At 42.9% G+C, this 18,663-nt stretch overlaps 1 protein-coding gene across 1 annotated transcript in view; it reads left to right on the forward strand.

Annotated features, from left to right (window-relative positions):
* Positions 1 to 18,663, forward strand: part of PLEKHH2 (pleckstrin homology, MyTH4 and FERM domain containing H2) — a 229,114-nt gene that overhangs the window by 141,531 nt on the left and 68,920 nt on the right. The window contains exons 14-16 of the mRNA XM_030195794.1: positions 1,492 to 1,578; positions 9,755 to 9,913; positions 18,540 to 18,620. Coding sequence (XP_030051654.1) covers positions 1,492 to 1,578; positions 9,755 to 9,913; positions 18,540 to 18,620 — 327 coding nt within the window. The remainder of the gene's footprint in view (positions 1 to 1,491; positions 1,579 to 9,754; positions 9,914 to 18,539; positions 18,621 to 18,663) is intronic.

Below are 18,663 nucleotides of genomic sequence, written 5' to 3' on the forward strand. Positions count from 1 at the left end.
AGAGTGCTGAATATTGCCACTTACCGACTAGATGGCTACTCTGCCCCTAACCTCACCAATTAAGGGTTGGCCAGTAAGAGGCGATATTCAACGGCACTGAGTACTGCTGCTTTGGCTTGGACAAAGGAATTTAAATGGATAGGGACGTCTCCTGGCTGTTTAAATGGCTTTGAATATCATGCCCTTAAACTTTACTCTCCACTCTATCAGTAACCAATGAGAATCCCTCAAAAGTGGAGATAACAAAGCTTCATAAATGTACATTCACTTGTATAAGTGCTAGTACTCTATAAATGTAAGCAAATGGGACTTAACTGTAGACACTTTGTTATAGAATTAGGGGGTATATGTATAATTTCATGCATAGGAGCCAATTATTCAAAATGATTGGGGGTGTTAAACCCAATGGAAACTACCCCTCCTTGGATACAGTCAAAGACTGCTCAATTTTGGGAGTGTTCAAGCACCCACACAGCTGGCTTCTATAATTTCTTGCACTGGCTGCACCATCATGGATTCTGAAATAAAATCAGGCCCTCTGTGTCTGGCATTTTTCTAGTGCCGCTGAGCTTCACTTTGTAAGATTTTGCTGTCAACTTTTATTGCAGGTTCCATTGTATGCAACAGAACCGAACTGCTAATGGCATACTTTAATTGCATTTCTGCACATTAACATAATAACATACTTTAGTACATCTAGCCCTAAGAGAGTGGAAGTAACTGTCTAAAAAAAGTTATGCCGTATTTTTTGGACCATAAGACGCACCTAGGTTTTAGAGGAGGGAAATAGGAAAAAAAAATTTGCTTTTTCCCTCCTCTAAAACCTAGGTGCTCCGGTGCGTCTTGTCCGAATCCCTCCCTCCAAGTTCGGGATCGCCCTCAGGGTTACCTCCTCCCCCCCCCCCGGCCCTGTCACCACCTCTCCCCTTACTCACGCGATCTTCCCTGGTGGTCTAGTGACGTCGGGGCAGGAAAGAGAATTGAAGTCTCGGCGGCCATTTTGAATCTCGCCGAGACCGTCAGGCAGCAATGCATACAGGAGGATGGAGAGCAGCGCGCTGGCCAGGAAAGAGGGGGCTCTTTCCTGCCCCGACGTCACTAGACCACCAGGGAAGATCGCGTGAGTAAGGGGAGAAGTGGTGACAGGGCCGGGGGGAGGGCGATCCCGAACTCGGAGGGAGGGAGGGAGGGCGGTCGGCCTGCCAGCCAGCCAGCCAGCCAAATCTCTACCTTCGGACTATAAGACGCACCCCCTATTTTCCTCCCAAATTTGGGAGGGAAACAGTGCGTCTTATAGTCCGAAAAATACGGTAATACCTTTAAACATTGAGCAATTTTATGACGTTGGCCTTTTCATATTTCCAAGATAAGAATTTCTAATGTGAATACATGGAAATGGATTTTACAGGACATCACAATGTAACTAAGCTCTTGGCTATTCTTAGAGACTGAAGTGTGCTTTAAGTGTATATTTACTTTTCTTTTACACAGAGTGATGTAATCAGAAAACCCCAGGGTCACATTGAGCTGAGTGCATCCAGCCGGATCCTAAGAGGGGATGGAAAACAAACAGTTCAGGTACAGCAGTACAGGGGTACTTTTTCTTCCTGTAGGCATAAACTCGCTTTTCTTTTACCTCTGATTTTTATTTTTGTTTTCCTGTAAGTATGATGTATTTTTCTTGTTCTTTTAATATGATATAACTTTTTACTATTTTATACTTTTTTAAATTTACAATTGTAAACTGCAGTGAAGGCATTGACATTGGCAGTATATCAGATTTAAGTAAACTTGGAAACTTGAAACTTCTATTGATGGATGCATGGAATATCCCTCCTTTCTCTTTGCCCTATGGAGGTAGTGGGGGCAGTGACAGTATGACAATATATTTGTTTATTTAAGCTCTTTTTTTAATTCTTATTTTGCAAATTGAACTAAAGAACAATAATCAAGTTTACAACACTTGTATGGAAACGTGGAATGATGCATATAAACAAAGAATATTATATAAAGAAAAGCATCATTACAACCATTCAAGTCCACACAATACAGGGCCAAGAATATGTGCAAGAAAACCTAAAATAAGGAGGAGAAAGAAAAAGGTGGTAGACTTTTTTTTTTTCCTGAGCAGTAATCAATGCGAGCATATTTTCTTTTATTCATTTTTATATCGTGCATTTTCCAAAAGCATGTTTGGTTCAATGCAGCTTACGTCATGACAGATTTAACAGTGACATGAGTAAAATTTACAAAGGCTTAGAGTGAACAATAAAACTTAACAATTTTAAATAAACAACCATAGCCAACCATGTGTGTTTCTGCATAGTACACTATTCTTGAATACATTAAGCAATAGCAGTTGTATTTCAGAAGTAGCCGTGATTCATCAATGACAGTATTATGAGAGCTATGTACTAAGACATTGAGCAGGTCAGGGTTTGTGAATCAAGCAGTATGTGCTACAATTTAGTGAGTGTGGTCTTGGTAGAATGGCCTGACATATTGAGTGGGTGTAAGTTTCTTGAGTTGGTAGTCAGGATTAGAGGGATGGGTAGAAAGAGTTGGCATGGTTGTCCTGTGTCAGTGATGACTTTTTTTGAATAGATATGTTTTTTTAGCTGTTTACGAAATATGAAGTAGTCAGCGATATTTCTGATGCCTGATGCTAGGGAGTTCCAGGTCTTGGTTGATAGGTAGGAGAAACATGTGTCATATATTGATTTCTATTGTATTCCTTTACATTACATTAAAGGCTTCTGTTCCGCAGTGATCTACACAGTTCCATGCAGATCACGTAATCATAAAAGACACCAGAACAAATGTCTGGGCATATACACAATAGAAATTGATCTAAATGCAAATCATTTCACATATTCTCAAACTGCTTTAAGCTGTTTACGAAAAGATTGAAAGTGAGTTGAGGAACACACAAATAATAGCAAAGCATTCCAAACTGTTGCGACTTGGTAGGGAATAGAGACCGATAACTGTTTTAGATATATATATATTTTTTTGGTTTAAAATAATTTTATTGATAACTCAAAGTTAAGCAACACAACACACAACATACACAATATTGCCAACTTACAAACAATAAAATACTATGCATGAACCATACAGCTTGTAAACTGCCCATACCCCCCCACCCCACCCCTCCCCTTCCCATCCCCTCCATCCCACCCCTGTACCACTCAATTTCCAAAAACACAGGAACCTTCCTGTTGCTATCCATATGAATTCAAGGAAGTACAACAGTACCAATAATCTGTTTTAGATATTTAACTGACCTAACTGGGGGAAATAAGAGTTATTTGCCCCCCATACTAGCTGTAGAGACACAAAGTTACGAGTGTCTGCTGATGTGTTCCTCGAGGGGAGATCGATTGAAGTGATGATGTACTTTGAGTATAGTCCCTGAAGAATAGTGAATACAAAGACAGAGATTATGAAGCTGATCCTGGCTTTTATGGGGAACCAGTGGAGTGCATGTAACAGGGGAGAGGCCATGTAGTAGCATGGTGATCTGAAAATTAGGTGTTCCACCTTATTTTATATGGTTTGTAGTTTTTTTAGGCTCGTTTCTTTGCAACCAGCATAAAGCTCATTGCAGTAATCTAGTTGGGATAGTATCAGAGATTGCACCAGTAGATGGAAGGTTGAGATGGGGAAGAAGATCCTGATTCGTCTCAGTTTCCATAGAGTCCTAAAAGCCTTTTTCATGACTGTTGCTATTTGGTTGTCGAAGTTCAGGTTTTGGTCAAGTATCACCTGTAGTACTTAGAGGCTGCGTTCCAAGGGGAACGTGGTTTGACCAATTGTAAAGTGGCAGTAGGATATCAGATGGAAGGGGCTTGTCACTACTAGGAATTTGGTCTTCTCTTTGTTTAGTTTTAATTTGAATCTGAGGCCTATGACTCCATGATGTCTAGACTCATCTAGATCGTAGTTGTGATGTCCGTTAGGTCTTTCATGAAGAAGATATAAATCGTGACGTCACCTGCATAGATGAGTGTTTTTAGGCTGTTTTCTCAAGTATGTTGCCAAGGGGGACCATCATGATGTTGAATAGTGTTGGGGATAGTGGTGAGCCTTGTAGTACCCCGCATCCTGGTAACCAGGATGAGGATATTTGGTTGACTGCATTCACTTGGTATGATCTGAGCTTGAGGAAACCAGAAAGCCAGCTCAGCACAGGACCTCCGATTCCAACGCTATCCAGGAGGTAAAGAAGAATGTCATGGTCCACTACGCCAAAGATGCTGGACATGTCATACTGAAGTATCAGAATTTGTTCTAATTTCTAATTTGATGTCATTTCCTAGTGAGATGAGTGCTGATTCCGTGCTGTGGTGTGGTCTAAAGCCCAATTGGGAAGAGTGTAGAATCAAGTGAGCTGATAGGTATTCCGTTAGTTGTCGGATGACCAGTCCTTCCATTACTTTGATTAGTTGCAGGATGGAGGAAGCCTCCATTCCTTCCTGCTCAACAATAGCAGCACTAGGGCCCTGATGCTCAAAAGCAATTGTGGCCGCTAGAGGCTATTAGCACCATACTAGCACCCGCATTTGCCACCGCTAAATGCTCGGAGGGCTCTAGTGTGGGGAACGACCACAGTGTGAGAGGATACCCCAGATAGTATGCAAATCACATTTAAATATGGTCATTATAGATTCACCCCAGTGCTTGAAGAAGTGCACCCTGAACAAGGGTGCTCTTACCGCTAGGAACCTTACGCCAGCTTGGAGCTGGCATTAGGTAACCTGGCAAGCAATGGAGCAGCCCGGCAAGCCAGCCCAGGCCAGGGAGAAGCGGTTCACCCTCATCCTGGCCATTGTGATGGGACAGATCGTGATTTGCTGGTTCCCTTTCTTTGTAGTTACAGTCTGCATGACACTTGCAGAGAGTCCTGCGAGATCCTGGAAATTTAATTTAAATTTTTCTTTTGGATTGGCTACTGCAACAGCTCTCTTGAACCAGCTCACTCACACCATTTCAATCAAGGTGGTTTTTTTCCAAAATACTTTTCTGATAAGAAGCCATAAATCAAGAAGCAGGGCAGCTGGCACCTCTTCCTTCTCCTTCCCTCCTCCCCTCTGGCATTCTGGGCATGCACTGAAGAGCTGTGTTTAATGCGCAACTCTTTAGCACTTTTGCCAGGCACCATCCTCCCCTCCTAATGCTTGAAGCTAGTAGTGCGCATATCATTTGCATACTCTGTGTCAAGCATTAAGAAGTAATTCCTTGGTACTGCTGTGGCGGTATTTTCCGGCGCTGTTTTGAGCATCTGGGCCTAGAAGATACAGGTCGGTTAACAGCCAGAAAAGCTATTATACAGGCTGAAAGAAAATATATTTACAGATTTATATTTTTTCCATACAAAATGAAGAGAATATGTAATTAAACACTTGATTAGAGTTAGCAACCTCTAAAAATCTTCTATTCACAAATAAATAACTTATGTGTAAGTGGATGAAAAGGTGCTCGGTGTTATCCGGTGATCACAGCTAAGGTAGCATTAAATTGCTATATAAGACTGTTGACACCTCATTAAATGACTGCACCGTGATTTATATTTTACAATACATTTACAAGGAAATTTAAGAAAGAAAAGAGCCCCAACTATAGGACCCCAGGATGCAGTAAGAGAAATTCTTTTCTACGCTTTTGAGTTTCCTTAGTTACTACTACTACTACTTATCATTTCTATAGCGCTACTAGACGTACGCAGTGCTGTACACTTGAACATGAAGAGACAGTCCCTGCTCGACAGAGCTTACAATCTAATTAGGACAGACAAACAGGACAAATAAGGGATAAGGACAAAGGGTAGCAAGATTCCGGAATCCCAAAGAGTAGCAAGATTCCAGAATCCTAAAGACTACTACTTATCATTTCTAAAGCGCTACTAGACGTACGCAGCGCTGTACACTTGAACATGAAGAGACAGTCCCTGCTCGACAGAGCTTACAATCTAATTAGGACAGACAAACAGGACAAACAAGAGGTAAGGGAATATTAAAGTGAGGATGATAAAATAAGGGTTCTGAACAAGTGAATAAGGGTTAGGAGTTAAAAGCAGGAAACATTGTTATTTAACAATTCAGAAACAGATGATCTTTATATTTAAAGAAAAGGTGAAGCAAACAATCATGACCAGATTTCAGGGCCAAAGAGACTATCATAGTCGTCACAGTTACCAAATTAAAATCTGAGGTCTGTAAAATATTCAAGATATCCAATACAGTAGGTAAAGAAGTATTAAGTACAGTATCCTCCGGTTGCAACATTGGAACGTCTATGGTACTCGGCTGCAAAGTATGTGTGTTTCTTGGGGATAAGGTACCCGGCTGTGGTGGTGGTGGTGGTGGTTGTCCGGAGTGAACGTGATATCTGTGACCAGGGAGCCTTCTGGTCCACCCATCTCTGACCCAGCCCCAAACGGTCTACAATCACTGGACTCCTGCACTCTGGGGCCCCCTTCACAGCACAGATTGATCAGTAGGCCCTGCATAGGGGTAGCTGGGCCCTCCAAAGGATAGGACCAAATTTTCCCCCACTGTTTACCCATGTATAGAGATGAAAGGTAAGAGACCGTTGGATCAAGTTTACCATCTAGCATCTTGACTCCACGTTTATTAAGCTCTTGATGTAGCAACATAGAAAGTGACGGCAGATAAAGATCTGAATGGTCCATTCAGTCTGCCCATCAGTCACACTCATTATCAATTCATGATTAAATCAGTAATGAATGTTGGGGTGCAGAAACCCAAAAGACAGATACCGGATAGGAGGGGAGAGAGTAGTAAGTTCAACTCAGGAGAGAAACCTTGGGGTGTTGGTATCTGAGGATCTGAAGGGTTAAGAAGCAATGTGACAAGTCTAAAGTTAAGCATGGGAATCGGTGCTACACATGATTCAATGAAGGGCTGAATTTTTCCATTGCGCATTTTTCAGCTCTAGCTGTATAATTCCCCCCCCCCCCCCCCCCCATAGTACACGCTCTTTTCCACCTAGAGCACATGTGCATTCTGTCAGGAAAGTGCGCGCTATTAGGCATATTTTCAAAGCACTTAGCCTTCCAAAGTTCCATAGGTTTCTGTGGAACTTTGGAAGGCTAAGTGCTTTGAAAATGAGCCCCTATGTGCACTAAAGTCTGGAATCAGTAAATGATGCCCAAATTTGGGCTCTGGGAAAACAATTGGTACCCAGTGCTCTTCTATAAACGACACACCAAGTTGAGTGTTCTTATACAGAATAGCATTGGGCCCAAGGACTTAACATCAGCTGAAACCTAGTGTAAGTCCTGGCATGCAAGTTGAGTGCACATGTGTTTCTGAAACGTGCCGACCTACCCATACCCCTGCCATGGCTATGCCCCTTTACAATTATGCATGAAAACACTTAAGTGCTATCCTATAACTGGGCATGTAAGTACATTGGCACACAATCTGCCGTTCCCAGAGCTGGCGTTATGGGGTGGCAAACAGAGCAATTGCCCTGGGCCCCCCCCAAACCTACCTCAACTGAAAAAGGTATAGGCTGAAGACCAGTTTTGGGGCCCCTCCTTAGTTTCTGCCCTGGGCCCCTGAATGTCTAACACCAGTCCAGGCCATTTCAGTCCAGTTTTGGCACCTTCCATCCACTGGAACCTGTTCTCTGCACCGAAAGCTGGACTCCTAATTAGCGCCTAACTTTAGGTACCATTTATAGAATTCCCTAGATAGAGTGAGCACCCTTCAAAAAGAGGGCGCACTATTAACAACAATCGGAAACAAAAAACTTCCAAGTGAAAATGACACAAAAATTTGCTGGGTGCCCATCCCTCATGTATTACACTATCAGGCTTATTTTCCAAAGAGAAAGACGCCCACATTTCGACCCAAATCGGGAGATGGTCGCTCTTCTCTCATGGGCGCCCAAATCGGTATAATCGAAAGCCGATTTTTGGGCGCCTCCAACTGCAGTCTGTTGCGGGAACGACCAAAGTTGACAGGGGCGTGTTGGAGGCGTGGTGAAGGCAGGACTCGAGCATGTTTATCGGCAGAGGAGAGATGGGCGCCCTCGGCCGATAATGGAAAAAAGAAGGGCGGCAGTAGTGAAAATTTGGGCCGCTTTTTTTGGACCCTTTTTTTCAAGTCCCCAAAAAGTGCCCCAGCTGCCCAGATGACCACGGGGGGAATCGGGGATGACCTCCCCTGACTCCCCCAGTGATCACTAACCCCCTCCCACCAAAAAAAAAAAAAAAAGAACTTTAAAAACTTTTTTTTGCCAGCCTGTATGCCAGCCTTAAATGTCATACCCAGCTCCATGACAGCAGTATGCAGGTCCCTGGAGCAGTTGTTAGTGGGTGCAGTGGACTTCAGGCAGGTGGACCCAGGCCCATCCCCCCCCCCACCTATTACACTTGTGATGGTAAATGGGAGCCCTCCAACCCCCCCCCCCCCCCAAAACCCACTATACCCACATGTAGGTGCCCCCCTTCACCCATAAGTGCTATGGTAGTGTTGTACAGTTGTGAGTAGTGGGATTTGGGGGGCTCAGCACACAAGGTAAGGGAGGTATGCACCTGGGAGCAATTTTTGAAGTCCACTGCAGTGCCCCCTAGGGTGCCTGGTTGGTGTCCTGGCATGTGAGGGAGACCAGTGCACTACGAATCCTGGCCCCTTCCACGACCAAATGCCTTGGAGTTGTTCATTTTTGAGCTGGGCGGCTTCGGTTTCCATTATCGCTGAAAACCGATACCGCCCATCTCAAATCCGCCCAAATCCGATGCATTTGCCTGGCTCCAACCGTATTATCGAAACAAAAGATGGACGCCCATCTTTTTCGAAAATACGGTCTGTCCCGCCCCTTCGCGGACCCGTCCTCAGAGATAGTCGCCCATGGAGATGGGCGTCCGCGTTCGATTATGCCCCTCTATTTTGACTATTTTGGTCAGGTTTAATAATTTTTTTTTTTTATAAATCTGTTTATTGAAATCCAGAATGAATAACACAAAACAAGACAGGACCAGAGAGAAACATACAATCTGGATAATAGTTTTATATAACTATCCCCAATTTCTGCCCTCCCGCCCACCTCCCCTTCCCTCCCCTAAACTTTAAGACGTAACAATTCAAAATCTTACTTCTGGCTACTGGAGTGAGTGTGTCCCAAAATGGGGACCAAGTTTTACAAAATATATCGCCTCTTTTAGAGGCTAAGTCCCTGATTCCTCTTTTCTCTAACGAGCTGCATTGAATCATGGCCGACCTCCAATGGGCCACGCTAGGACTTTCAGTGTCCATCCACAGTTGAAGAATGGTTTGCTTTGCCATCAAGGTGGCCTTCTTCAAATATGCTTTGAGCCCTGTTGGCGTCGGCTTCTGTGTCCTGGTTTAATAATTTTTAAATGAAGAATTGGAGAAGTGCTTTATAACTTTTAAAAATAAATATATCTATGACCTCATTTGTACATTTTCTTTTCTATCTTTTTCTGTTTTTCTTTCTATAGGTGTTTTAACACTTCTTATTTTTGTAAATCATTTTGATGTTTAGTGGTCTAAGATGGTATGTCAAGCGTATGTAAATAAATAAATAAATAAATCTCTCTATAGCTTTAAGTCAAATTTCAGGGGAAATAAGTCATTGAAGAAAATAACTGCAGATTTAAGTCAGTCAGTCTACACATATGGGAATCTGATGCAGGATATGATAGAAACATGTAGTTAGAAAAAAAGGCTTTCTTCTGATCTCTCTTCTGCTAATGTTTCAGTTGATGACTGAGAAACGAACCTTTTACCTGTCTGCGGACTCTCCCAGTCTCCTGGAGGAGTGGATCAGGGTGCTGCAGAGTGTTCTGCGAGTCCAGGCTGCCAGTGCGCTTTTCTCTCAACCGGACATCAGACCGCTGATGAAGGGATTGCTTACCAAGGCAAGAACAGTAGCTTCTACTCAGCAGTCTCTTGTGTCCTCTGCATGCACTTTGTCTGTAGCAGCACGTCAAAACCTGATGTACCACTCACCAACAGTTAAAAGCTCAAAAAAATTTTTAACTGTTTTGAAGCTAATATGAAAATATCTCTGTCTTGCTGATATAGGACACGGCAAAGAAACAGAAGAACAGCAACCCTTGCAGTCATGCAAACAAGTCAAACACAACGAGGGTGACAAATAAACAGTAGATGATGTTCAATGTATTGAAGCTTTATTGTAACATCCAAGACTTGACACGAGTCATGTTTCGGCCAAAAGAGGCCTTCCTCAGGAGTCTAAAAATACATATATATAAAAAAAATGAATCAATAAAAGCATAAATAAAACAATAAAGCAATTACTAAATATAAATTTGACACAGTATAGAAAGGAAACTTAGCATAATATAAATAAATAAATGAAAAAAGTGGAAATGACATATAGCTATAAAACATAACATAGTAACATATAGTAACATAGTAACATAGTAGATGACGGCAGAAAAAGACCTGCACGGTCCATCCAGTCTGCCCAACAAGATAACTCATATTTGCTTTTTGTGTATACCCTACTTTGATTTGTACCTATGCTCTTCAGGGCACAGACCGTATAAGTCTGCCCCGCACTATCCCTGCCTCCCAACCACCAGCCCCACCTCCCAACCACCAGCTCTGGCACAGGCACAGACCGTATAAGTCTGCCCAGCACTATCCTCACCTCCCCAGCCCTGCCTCCCAACCCCGGCTCTGGCACAGACCGTACAAGTCTGTCCTGCCTCCCAACCCCGGCTCTGGCACAGACCGTACAAGACTGTCCAGCACTATCCCCGCCTCCCAACCACCAGTCCCGCTTCCCACCACCGGCTCTGGCACAGACCGTGTAAGTCTGCCCAGCCCTATCCCCGCCTCCCAACCTCCAGCCCCGCCTCCCGATCTTGACTAAGCTCCTGAGGATCCATTCCTTCGGCACAGGATTGTATAAATGATGAATAATGTTAAGAGATAACTAAACCCAATGTAAATAATAATAAAAAACAGAAAAATGAAATATAACCATGCGATATAAACATGTATAATAATGTTATTATGCAAGACATGGTGAAAAATGTTACCTTCTGTTGGATGTGTAGAAACCCAATGTAAATGAATAAATACAATAGAAAACTGAAATGTAGCCAACTGATATAAACATATATAATAATGTTGTTATACAGGATGTGGTGAAAAATGTTACTTTCTATTGGCTGTATGGTTATATTTCATTTTTCTGTTTTTTTATTTATTTTTATTTACATTGGATTTAGTTATCTCTTAACATTGTTCATCATTTATGTTAAGCTTTTCTTTTATTTATCTATACTGTGTCAAATCTATATTTACTAATTGATGTTTATATTGATTCATTTTTTTGTATATATGTATTTTTAGACTCCTGAGGAAGACCTCTTTTGGCCGAAACATGACTCAGGTCGAGTCTTGGATGTTACAATAAAGCTTCAAAACATTGAATCTCTGCTCAAATAGGATACATGGGTTCCATACCCGTGTCTGTACTTTGAGTCCCTTGTCATCCCTGCTCCATTCTTGAATTGGAATCACTTTTTAACCCACTTAGTTACTGCTTGTTTTTTCTTGTCCTACTTATGTCATTACATAGCTATCACCTTCCTGTGTAATGTCTTGAGCAGAAAGAATACAAGATACGGTCTTAATCCATTTTCATTGAAAAAGAGCCGTGAGGATAAAAAGAAAGAGATAAGAAAACTTAGAAGGGAAGTAGAAGGGGGGCAGACTCAAGAAAAATGTCAGGAAGTATTTTTTCATGGAGAGAGTAGTGGATGCTTGGAATGCCCTCCCGCGGGAGGTGGTGGAAATGAAAACGGTAACAGAATTCAAACACGCGTGGGATAAACATAAAGGAATCCTGTTCAGAAAGAATGGATCCTAAGGAGCTTAGCTGAGATTGGGTAGCAGAGCCGGTGGTGGGAGGCGGGGATAGTGCTGGGCAGACTTATACGGTCTGTGCCAGAGCCGGTGGTGGGAGTCGGGGATGGTGCTGGGCAGACTTATACGGTCTGTGCCAGAGCCGGTGGTGGGAGGCAGGACTGGTGATTGGGAGGTGGGGATGGTGCTGGGCAGACTCATACGGTCTGTGCCAGAGCCGGTGGTGGGAGGCGGGACTGGTGATTGGGAGGCGGGGATAGTGCTGGGCAGACTTATACGGTCTGTGCCCTGAAGAGGACAGGTACAAATCAAAGTAGGGTATACACAAAAAGTAGCACATATGAGTTTATCTTGTTGGGCAGACTGGATGGACCATGCAGGTCTTTTTCTGCCATCATTTACTATGTTACTATGTAGTCAATGTGGGCAACCATTAAGAGGGGTTATTTTACTGTTAATCCCGGTTATTATAACTAGGTCTCATTTCATAAATGGGTCCTGTGTTAAAATAGCATGAATTATTGGTAAACTAACAGGTCTTACTGGTAGCCCAGGTTGATAACTATGTCCCTTAGTGTGAAGAGTTTCAGTCGCTGATAAACCATAGCTGATATTGTCATGGCATAATGCCTCAGTCCACCAATGCCTAAGACAGTGGTTCCCAAACCTGGTCCTGGAGGCACCCCAGCCAGTCAGGTTTTCAGCATACCCACAATGAATATTCACAGTGGCGTAGCCAGAAGGCAATTTTTGGGTGGGCCAACAGGTTGGCACATGTCAAGGATGGTGTTAAGGGGTAAAACTAGGGCAACTGCTTTTGGCCCCCTGGCCAGAGAGAGCCCCAAGCCTGCCAGAAGCTGAAGAAGGATGCAGCCCTGGTACTAAGCTTTGGGGTTCCCTTCCAAACCAGCAGCCACACCCGAAAATAAGGAAAATTTTAAAAAGGCCGAAAAACCCTAAAAATATATAAGGGGTTTGCAACCTGATTCATTAAATTATCTATGAAGATGCCCCTGTCTACATGTCAGATCTAATTGACCTACCACCCAGGAATATTAAAAGATCTTCACGTACATTCCTAAATCTTCACTTCCCTAGCTGCAAAGGACTCAAATATAAATTAATACATTCATCCAGTTTTTCTTACATAGGAACGCAGCTTTGGAATGCATTACCACTTGATGTGAAAAAAATAAGCGACCGTATCAATTTTCGGAAATCATTGAAGACCTATCTCTTCAATAGAACATATATCATAATGACCCATCACCTGAACTTTAATACATTATTGTTTCCAAGTGTTATTTCGTTATTGATCTTGTTATACCTAATGTTTTATTCCACTATGCTGTTCATATTCTTATGTTATTATTAATTGTATCTCTATTCAGCCATGGTAATAACCAGGGCAAATCACTGTAAGCTACATTGAGCCTGCAAATAGGTGGGAAAATGTGGGATACAAATGCAACAAATAAATAAAACCCCAAAATGAGAAAAAAATATGACAGAAAGAAACCTGCATGGGAAGCCACTTGAGAAAAAAAAATAAGCACAGTGTGAGAAGAGAACACACGAGCGCATAGCCGGTAGTGGGAGGCGGGGCTGGAGGTTGGGAGGCGGGGATAGTGCTGGGCAGACTTATACGGTCTATGCCAGAGCCAGTGGTGGGAGGCGGGGATAGTGCTGGGCAGACTTATACGGTCTGTGCCGGGGCTGGTGGTTGGGAGGCGGGGATAGTGCTGGGCAGACTTATACGGTCTGTGCCAGAGCCGGTGGTGGGAGGCGGGGCTGGTGGTTGGGAGGCGGGGATAGTGCTGGGCAGACTTATACGGTCTATGCCCTGAAGAGCATAGGTACAAATCAAAGTAGGGTATACACAAAAAGTAGCACACATGAGTTGTCTTGTTGGGCAGACTGGATGGACCGTGCAGGTCTTTTTCTGCCGTCATCTACTATGTTACTATCTTACTATATTCTCAGCTCCATGGAAAAAATATGACTGGAGGACCTGCACTCATGTGTTGGGCGGGGAAGCACTAGGTCATGCGCAGTGGGACACTGCTAAAAGCTTCTACATTACTCGCTAGTCAGCATCCACACTGGGCTCCGTTGGATGATGTCACCCAGATGTGAGAATAAGAAGGCCTGCTTTTCCTCGGAGAATACTCTTTTCTGATCTTTACTCAGTCATTTATTTGCCCCTTTGTCCATTCCTAGGGGTCGATAGTCAAAGAAATATAACTGACCAGTTAATTGTCTGTTCGGGGCTAACCACTCATTTTCAGCTGCACAACCAGTTCTTGCCACTGAAAAGAACGAGCTAGCATTGAACTGAAAACTGGCTATTTTGGGGGCTGTCGGCCTTTCTGGCTTCATCTGCATCACACCAGCACCTTCACAGTCTCTTCCTTCTCCGTAATGAACCCCATCCGCTTTCAGGATTGAAGTTCTGCAAACATTACCTCAAAACTGGTGATTCACTAAAGTGCTTTATTAACTTCTTAAGATTGTTATTCCTCTTGAAGCCCCATCAGTCCAGACTAGCAAGGTTCAACTTTAAACAGTATTCCATTCAATTGAGCCTTCCACTGTTACTCCTGTTCACTGCTCTTCACAGTGCACTTCCTGCTCTCCACCCAGCCTCACTGACCTTATGCTCCTGAGCAGGACTCTGGCCAGTCTTCACACCCAGTAACTTGCAATCACCAACCTCAATATCCTGGACTCCTTCCTCAGGGTGATTGCTTTGTCATGCCTTCCTTCTACTGGAAATCCTTTCCTGTTATGTCCACTGTGCCCCAGTCACTCCTCTGGTTCACGGACAGTGACCCACTTCACTTTTCCTGGGACTATAACTCTGATTCGCCAGCCTTCACCAATATGCAAATTAGACAGTCAACAAATGGAAATTCACTCAGTCAGTCCCTTGTTTCAGTCTTACAGGTAATAACTTCTTTTCAGCTTATTATTCAGTTTGTTCCTCTCCACTGAGCCCACTTACTTGGGAGAACTGGGTCTCAGTGTAAACAGCCTCCTCCCCTGGACAGGACTTTCTTCACTCACTTTAACTTTACAGTCCTGTTCTCCACCCCACGGCTGTTAGTCCATTTCAAATAATACACAAGTCCATCAATAACATAGCCTGGTAAGTACCTTCCTCACTTTTAGAGTCTCCTTCTCTCTCTCTCTCCCATCTTCCAGGTGCTCCTCCTCCAGCAGGCTTCAGTTTTTCCAGGTTCCTATCTCGTCTATTAGGCTTCAGGCTCCTCCAACTGGCTTCAGGTCCCCCATCTCCTCTTCTCTTCCTTTTCTCAAAGAGGAGTCTATAGGGTGGCCAATAATCCTCCCCAGCTCTTTAGGCCTCTCCCCCTGATTCCAGAAAGTGTCTAGGCCCATAATTATCTCCACTTGTTCCTCACCTACTCTGAGGGCTCCCCTTGGTGGGCTCTTCAGGAATGGGCCGGTCCTATACCCTGAGCGCCCCCTAGCTGTCCCTCCAGGTCATTATGGAGACGTACCTCTCTTGGCTCCCTCTAGTGACCAGAATGAGCATTTTCCCTGACTTTCTGCAGGAGAGTGCCCTCTGGCAGCCTCCTTAGGGTAGGCAGTCCTGTGATTATCACAGGGCGTTTTGGGGGTGGAGTCAGCCCTTTTGTACCAGGAGCAGTGGAGATTTAAGTAATTTGCCCAGGATCACAAGGAGCCACGGTGAGAAGGTTATGTCTCCATTCCCATTTCCTTAAAAGACTCAGTTGATGTGGTTTTCTTTTTTTTCTCCAAAAAAGTTAATGTAGTTTTAATAAAGGTCACTTTGGTTTAGTTGTGTAGGCCACCTGCCATCTTGATATTGTAATGGAAACATTCACATGTTAATAGTTTAACTATTATGTCTTGAGCACAGTCAGTTTTAATGGATTACAAATAACAGGTCACTGCCAGCAAAGTTAATTCCTCTTCATGTAGTCATCCTCCGCACAAGAACATAGGAACTGCCTTAAAGGTTCAGACCGAAGATCCATTAGCCCTAGTATCTTGTCTCCAACAGTGGCCAACTCAAGTCGCAAGTACCCGGCAAGATCCCTAAAAGTAGCTAGATTCAATGCTACTTATCCCAAACTTTTTTATTTTAATTTTTATTTATAAGTTTAAATCATTATATCAAGGATTTACATTTGTTCAGGAAAGTGCAATAGCAATCAAAAATATTAAAGAAATATTAAATAATACATATAGCTTAACACTGAAGTCCACATTATTGGATTCCAGGATTAATTTAAAAAAAAAAAGAGGAATATAAGGCAAAAAAACATTTTTTTAAAGCAAACTTTGCATCTAAGACGGAACTGGTATTAAATGATTCTAATGACTCCCCTCAAGATCTTTTTGAGGCAACAAAAGATGTTAAATGAGAGGGTTCCATGAATACATATTTAACTGCATTATTTGTTACTATACATTTACAGGGAAATCTCAAATAGAATGTTCCCCCTAATTGCAAAATGGCAGATTTCAAACTCAAAAATTGTTTCCGCCTTCCATTTATGGCATTTATAAAGGACTCGCACACCTTTGAATGCATTTCAGCTATCCTGTTAACAAGGCGTAAGGTCTTCATGGGGAGAGCAGCTTGTAAAATGATTTATATGGGTAAAAATTGTTATTCTCAGGCTAATCAGCTGTCCAAAAATTCTCCTCCCTCAGTTTTGTTAAAATGGGAGCCGTATTGAAGGAAGGTGTTCCCAAGGGTGTGTTTAGGTCAGGGGAGGAAAATAGAGTATGAACATTGCATTTTCAGTGGAGTGGAGGAGTGGCCTAGTGGTGGGCTTTGGTCCTGGGGAACTGGGTTCGAATCCCACTGCAGGCACAGGCAGCTCCTTGTGACTCTGGGCAAGTCACTTAACCCTCCATTGCCCCAGGTACAAACAAATACCTGTATATACTATGTAAACCCCACAGAAAGGCAGCATATCAAGTCCCAGTTCCCTTTCCCTATTTCAGATTCTACATGGAATGTTGCTACTATTGGAGATTCTAGATGGAATGTTGCTTCTATTGGAGATTCTGTTGCTACTATTTGAGATTCTACATGGAATGTTAATGTTGCTATTCCACTAGCAACATTCCATGTAGAAGCCTGCCCTTGCAGCCGCACAGGCTTCTGTTTCTGTGAGTCTGACGAGGACTTCAGACTCACAGAAACAGAAGCCTGCGCGCTGCAAGGGCAGGCTTCTACATGGAATGTTGCTAGTGGAGGAGTGGCCTAGTGGTTAGGGTGGTGGACTTTGATCCTGGGGAACTGGGTTCGATTCCCACTGCAGGCACAGGCAGCTCCTTGTGACTCTGGGCAAGTCACTTAACCCTCCATTGCCCCAGGTACAAATAAGTACCTGTATATAATATGTAAGCCGCATTGAGCCTGCTATGAATGGGAAAGCACGGGGTACAAATGTAAGAAAAATAAATAAAAATATAGTGCGTAATTATGAAGAGGCCCCATTAGAAATAATAGGATCCATGGCAAATAACACACGTTATTTGCTGTTTTCAAAGAGATAAGTAGCCATAGAAAAAGCTTATGCAAATATCTGCAGGTAATTGATGGGCAGTATATCAAGTCTTTTTAAACTTGAAACTATGCCAAGGATAGGCAACTCCAGTACTCGAGTGCCACAGGGTAGGTCAGGTTTTCAGAATATCCATAGTGAATATACGTGAGATAAATTTGTACACACCACTACATCTAAATCAGATTCATTGTGGATATCCTGAAAACCTGACCTGCCTGTGGCACTCAAGGATTGGACTTGCTTATCCTTGTTCTATGCTTTTTGTTGCCTCCCTCCCTGTAGACATAGTACCTGTAGATATTTGCACATGTGGCAATTGTGTGGCCTTGTAGAATGATGTATAGAATGTTTGTACGTTTGGGTAGCTTGCCAGGTGCCCTTGACCTGAATTGGCCGCTGTCGGGGACAGGATGCTGGGCTTGATGGACTTTGGTCTTTTCCCAGTGTGGCATTACTTATGTACTTATGTAGGCTGTGTTTTATCCATCCAGTAACACATAGGACATAATTGTGTTGTTTATCCTTATATATTGCTCCATATAGTCAAAACCAAGAGGAGATTCAAAACAAGGATACTCGAACATAAAAGCTGTATAAAAAGGGAAATTCTTGATAAGTCTTTAATTGGAACTTGTATTATAGCTAGTCACAGGTTTGACGATCTACAATTTTGTGCTCATATTGGTTGCAAAATTGTCAAAAAGGGAAGGTGTAATATAGGTGTACCATTAAGGGTTATTAATCAATAAAGGTGTTATACCATACTTCCTTTGACTTTTTGTCTAACTTTTCTGGTCTGCTGCTTATCTATATTGGACTGGGCGTTTGTTTCCTAATTATGTATGTACATACAATTAAAAGTGTGATCTCCATCTGTGCATTTTTTTTACGGGACTGTCTGGGATGGCTGATGTTGGGGTAATCGTGATTGAGTTTAATTATGAAAGAGAGGGCCTAGAGGTATGAAAATTAGAGAGCGTGTAAGGCTGAAAGCTGGCCTTTGCCATCTAATACCCTTGCACTGGTCCTGTTAAATGTAGTGTATAATAACTTTGTTGGCATATCATTTCAGGTGAAACATGGGTATTCCAAGAGAGTCTGGTGTGCACTGGTTGGAAAAACATTATATTATTTTCGCGGCCACGAGGATAAGGTATGTGTATGCAGTTCCTTCAATTGAGGAAGTGGCAATTGAC

The sequence above is a fragment of the Microcaecilia unicolor genome, chromosome 3 (assembly GCF_901765095.1).
Source record: "Microcaecilia unicolor chromosome 3, aMicUni1.1, whole genome shotgun sequence".
Lineage (NCBI taxonomy): Eukaryota > Metazoa > Chordata > Amphibia > Gymnophiona > Siphonopidae > Microcaecilia > Microcaecilia unicolor.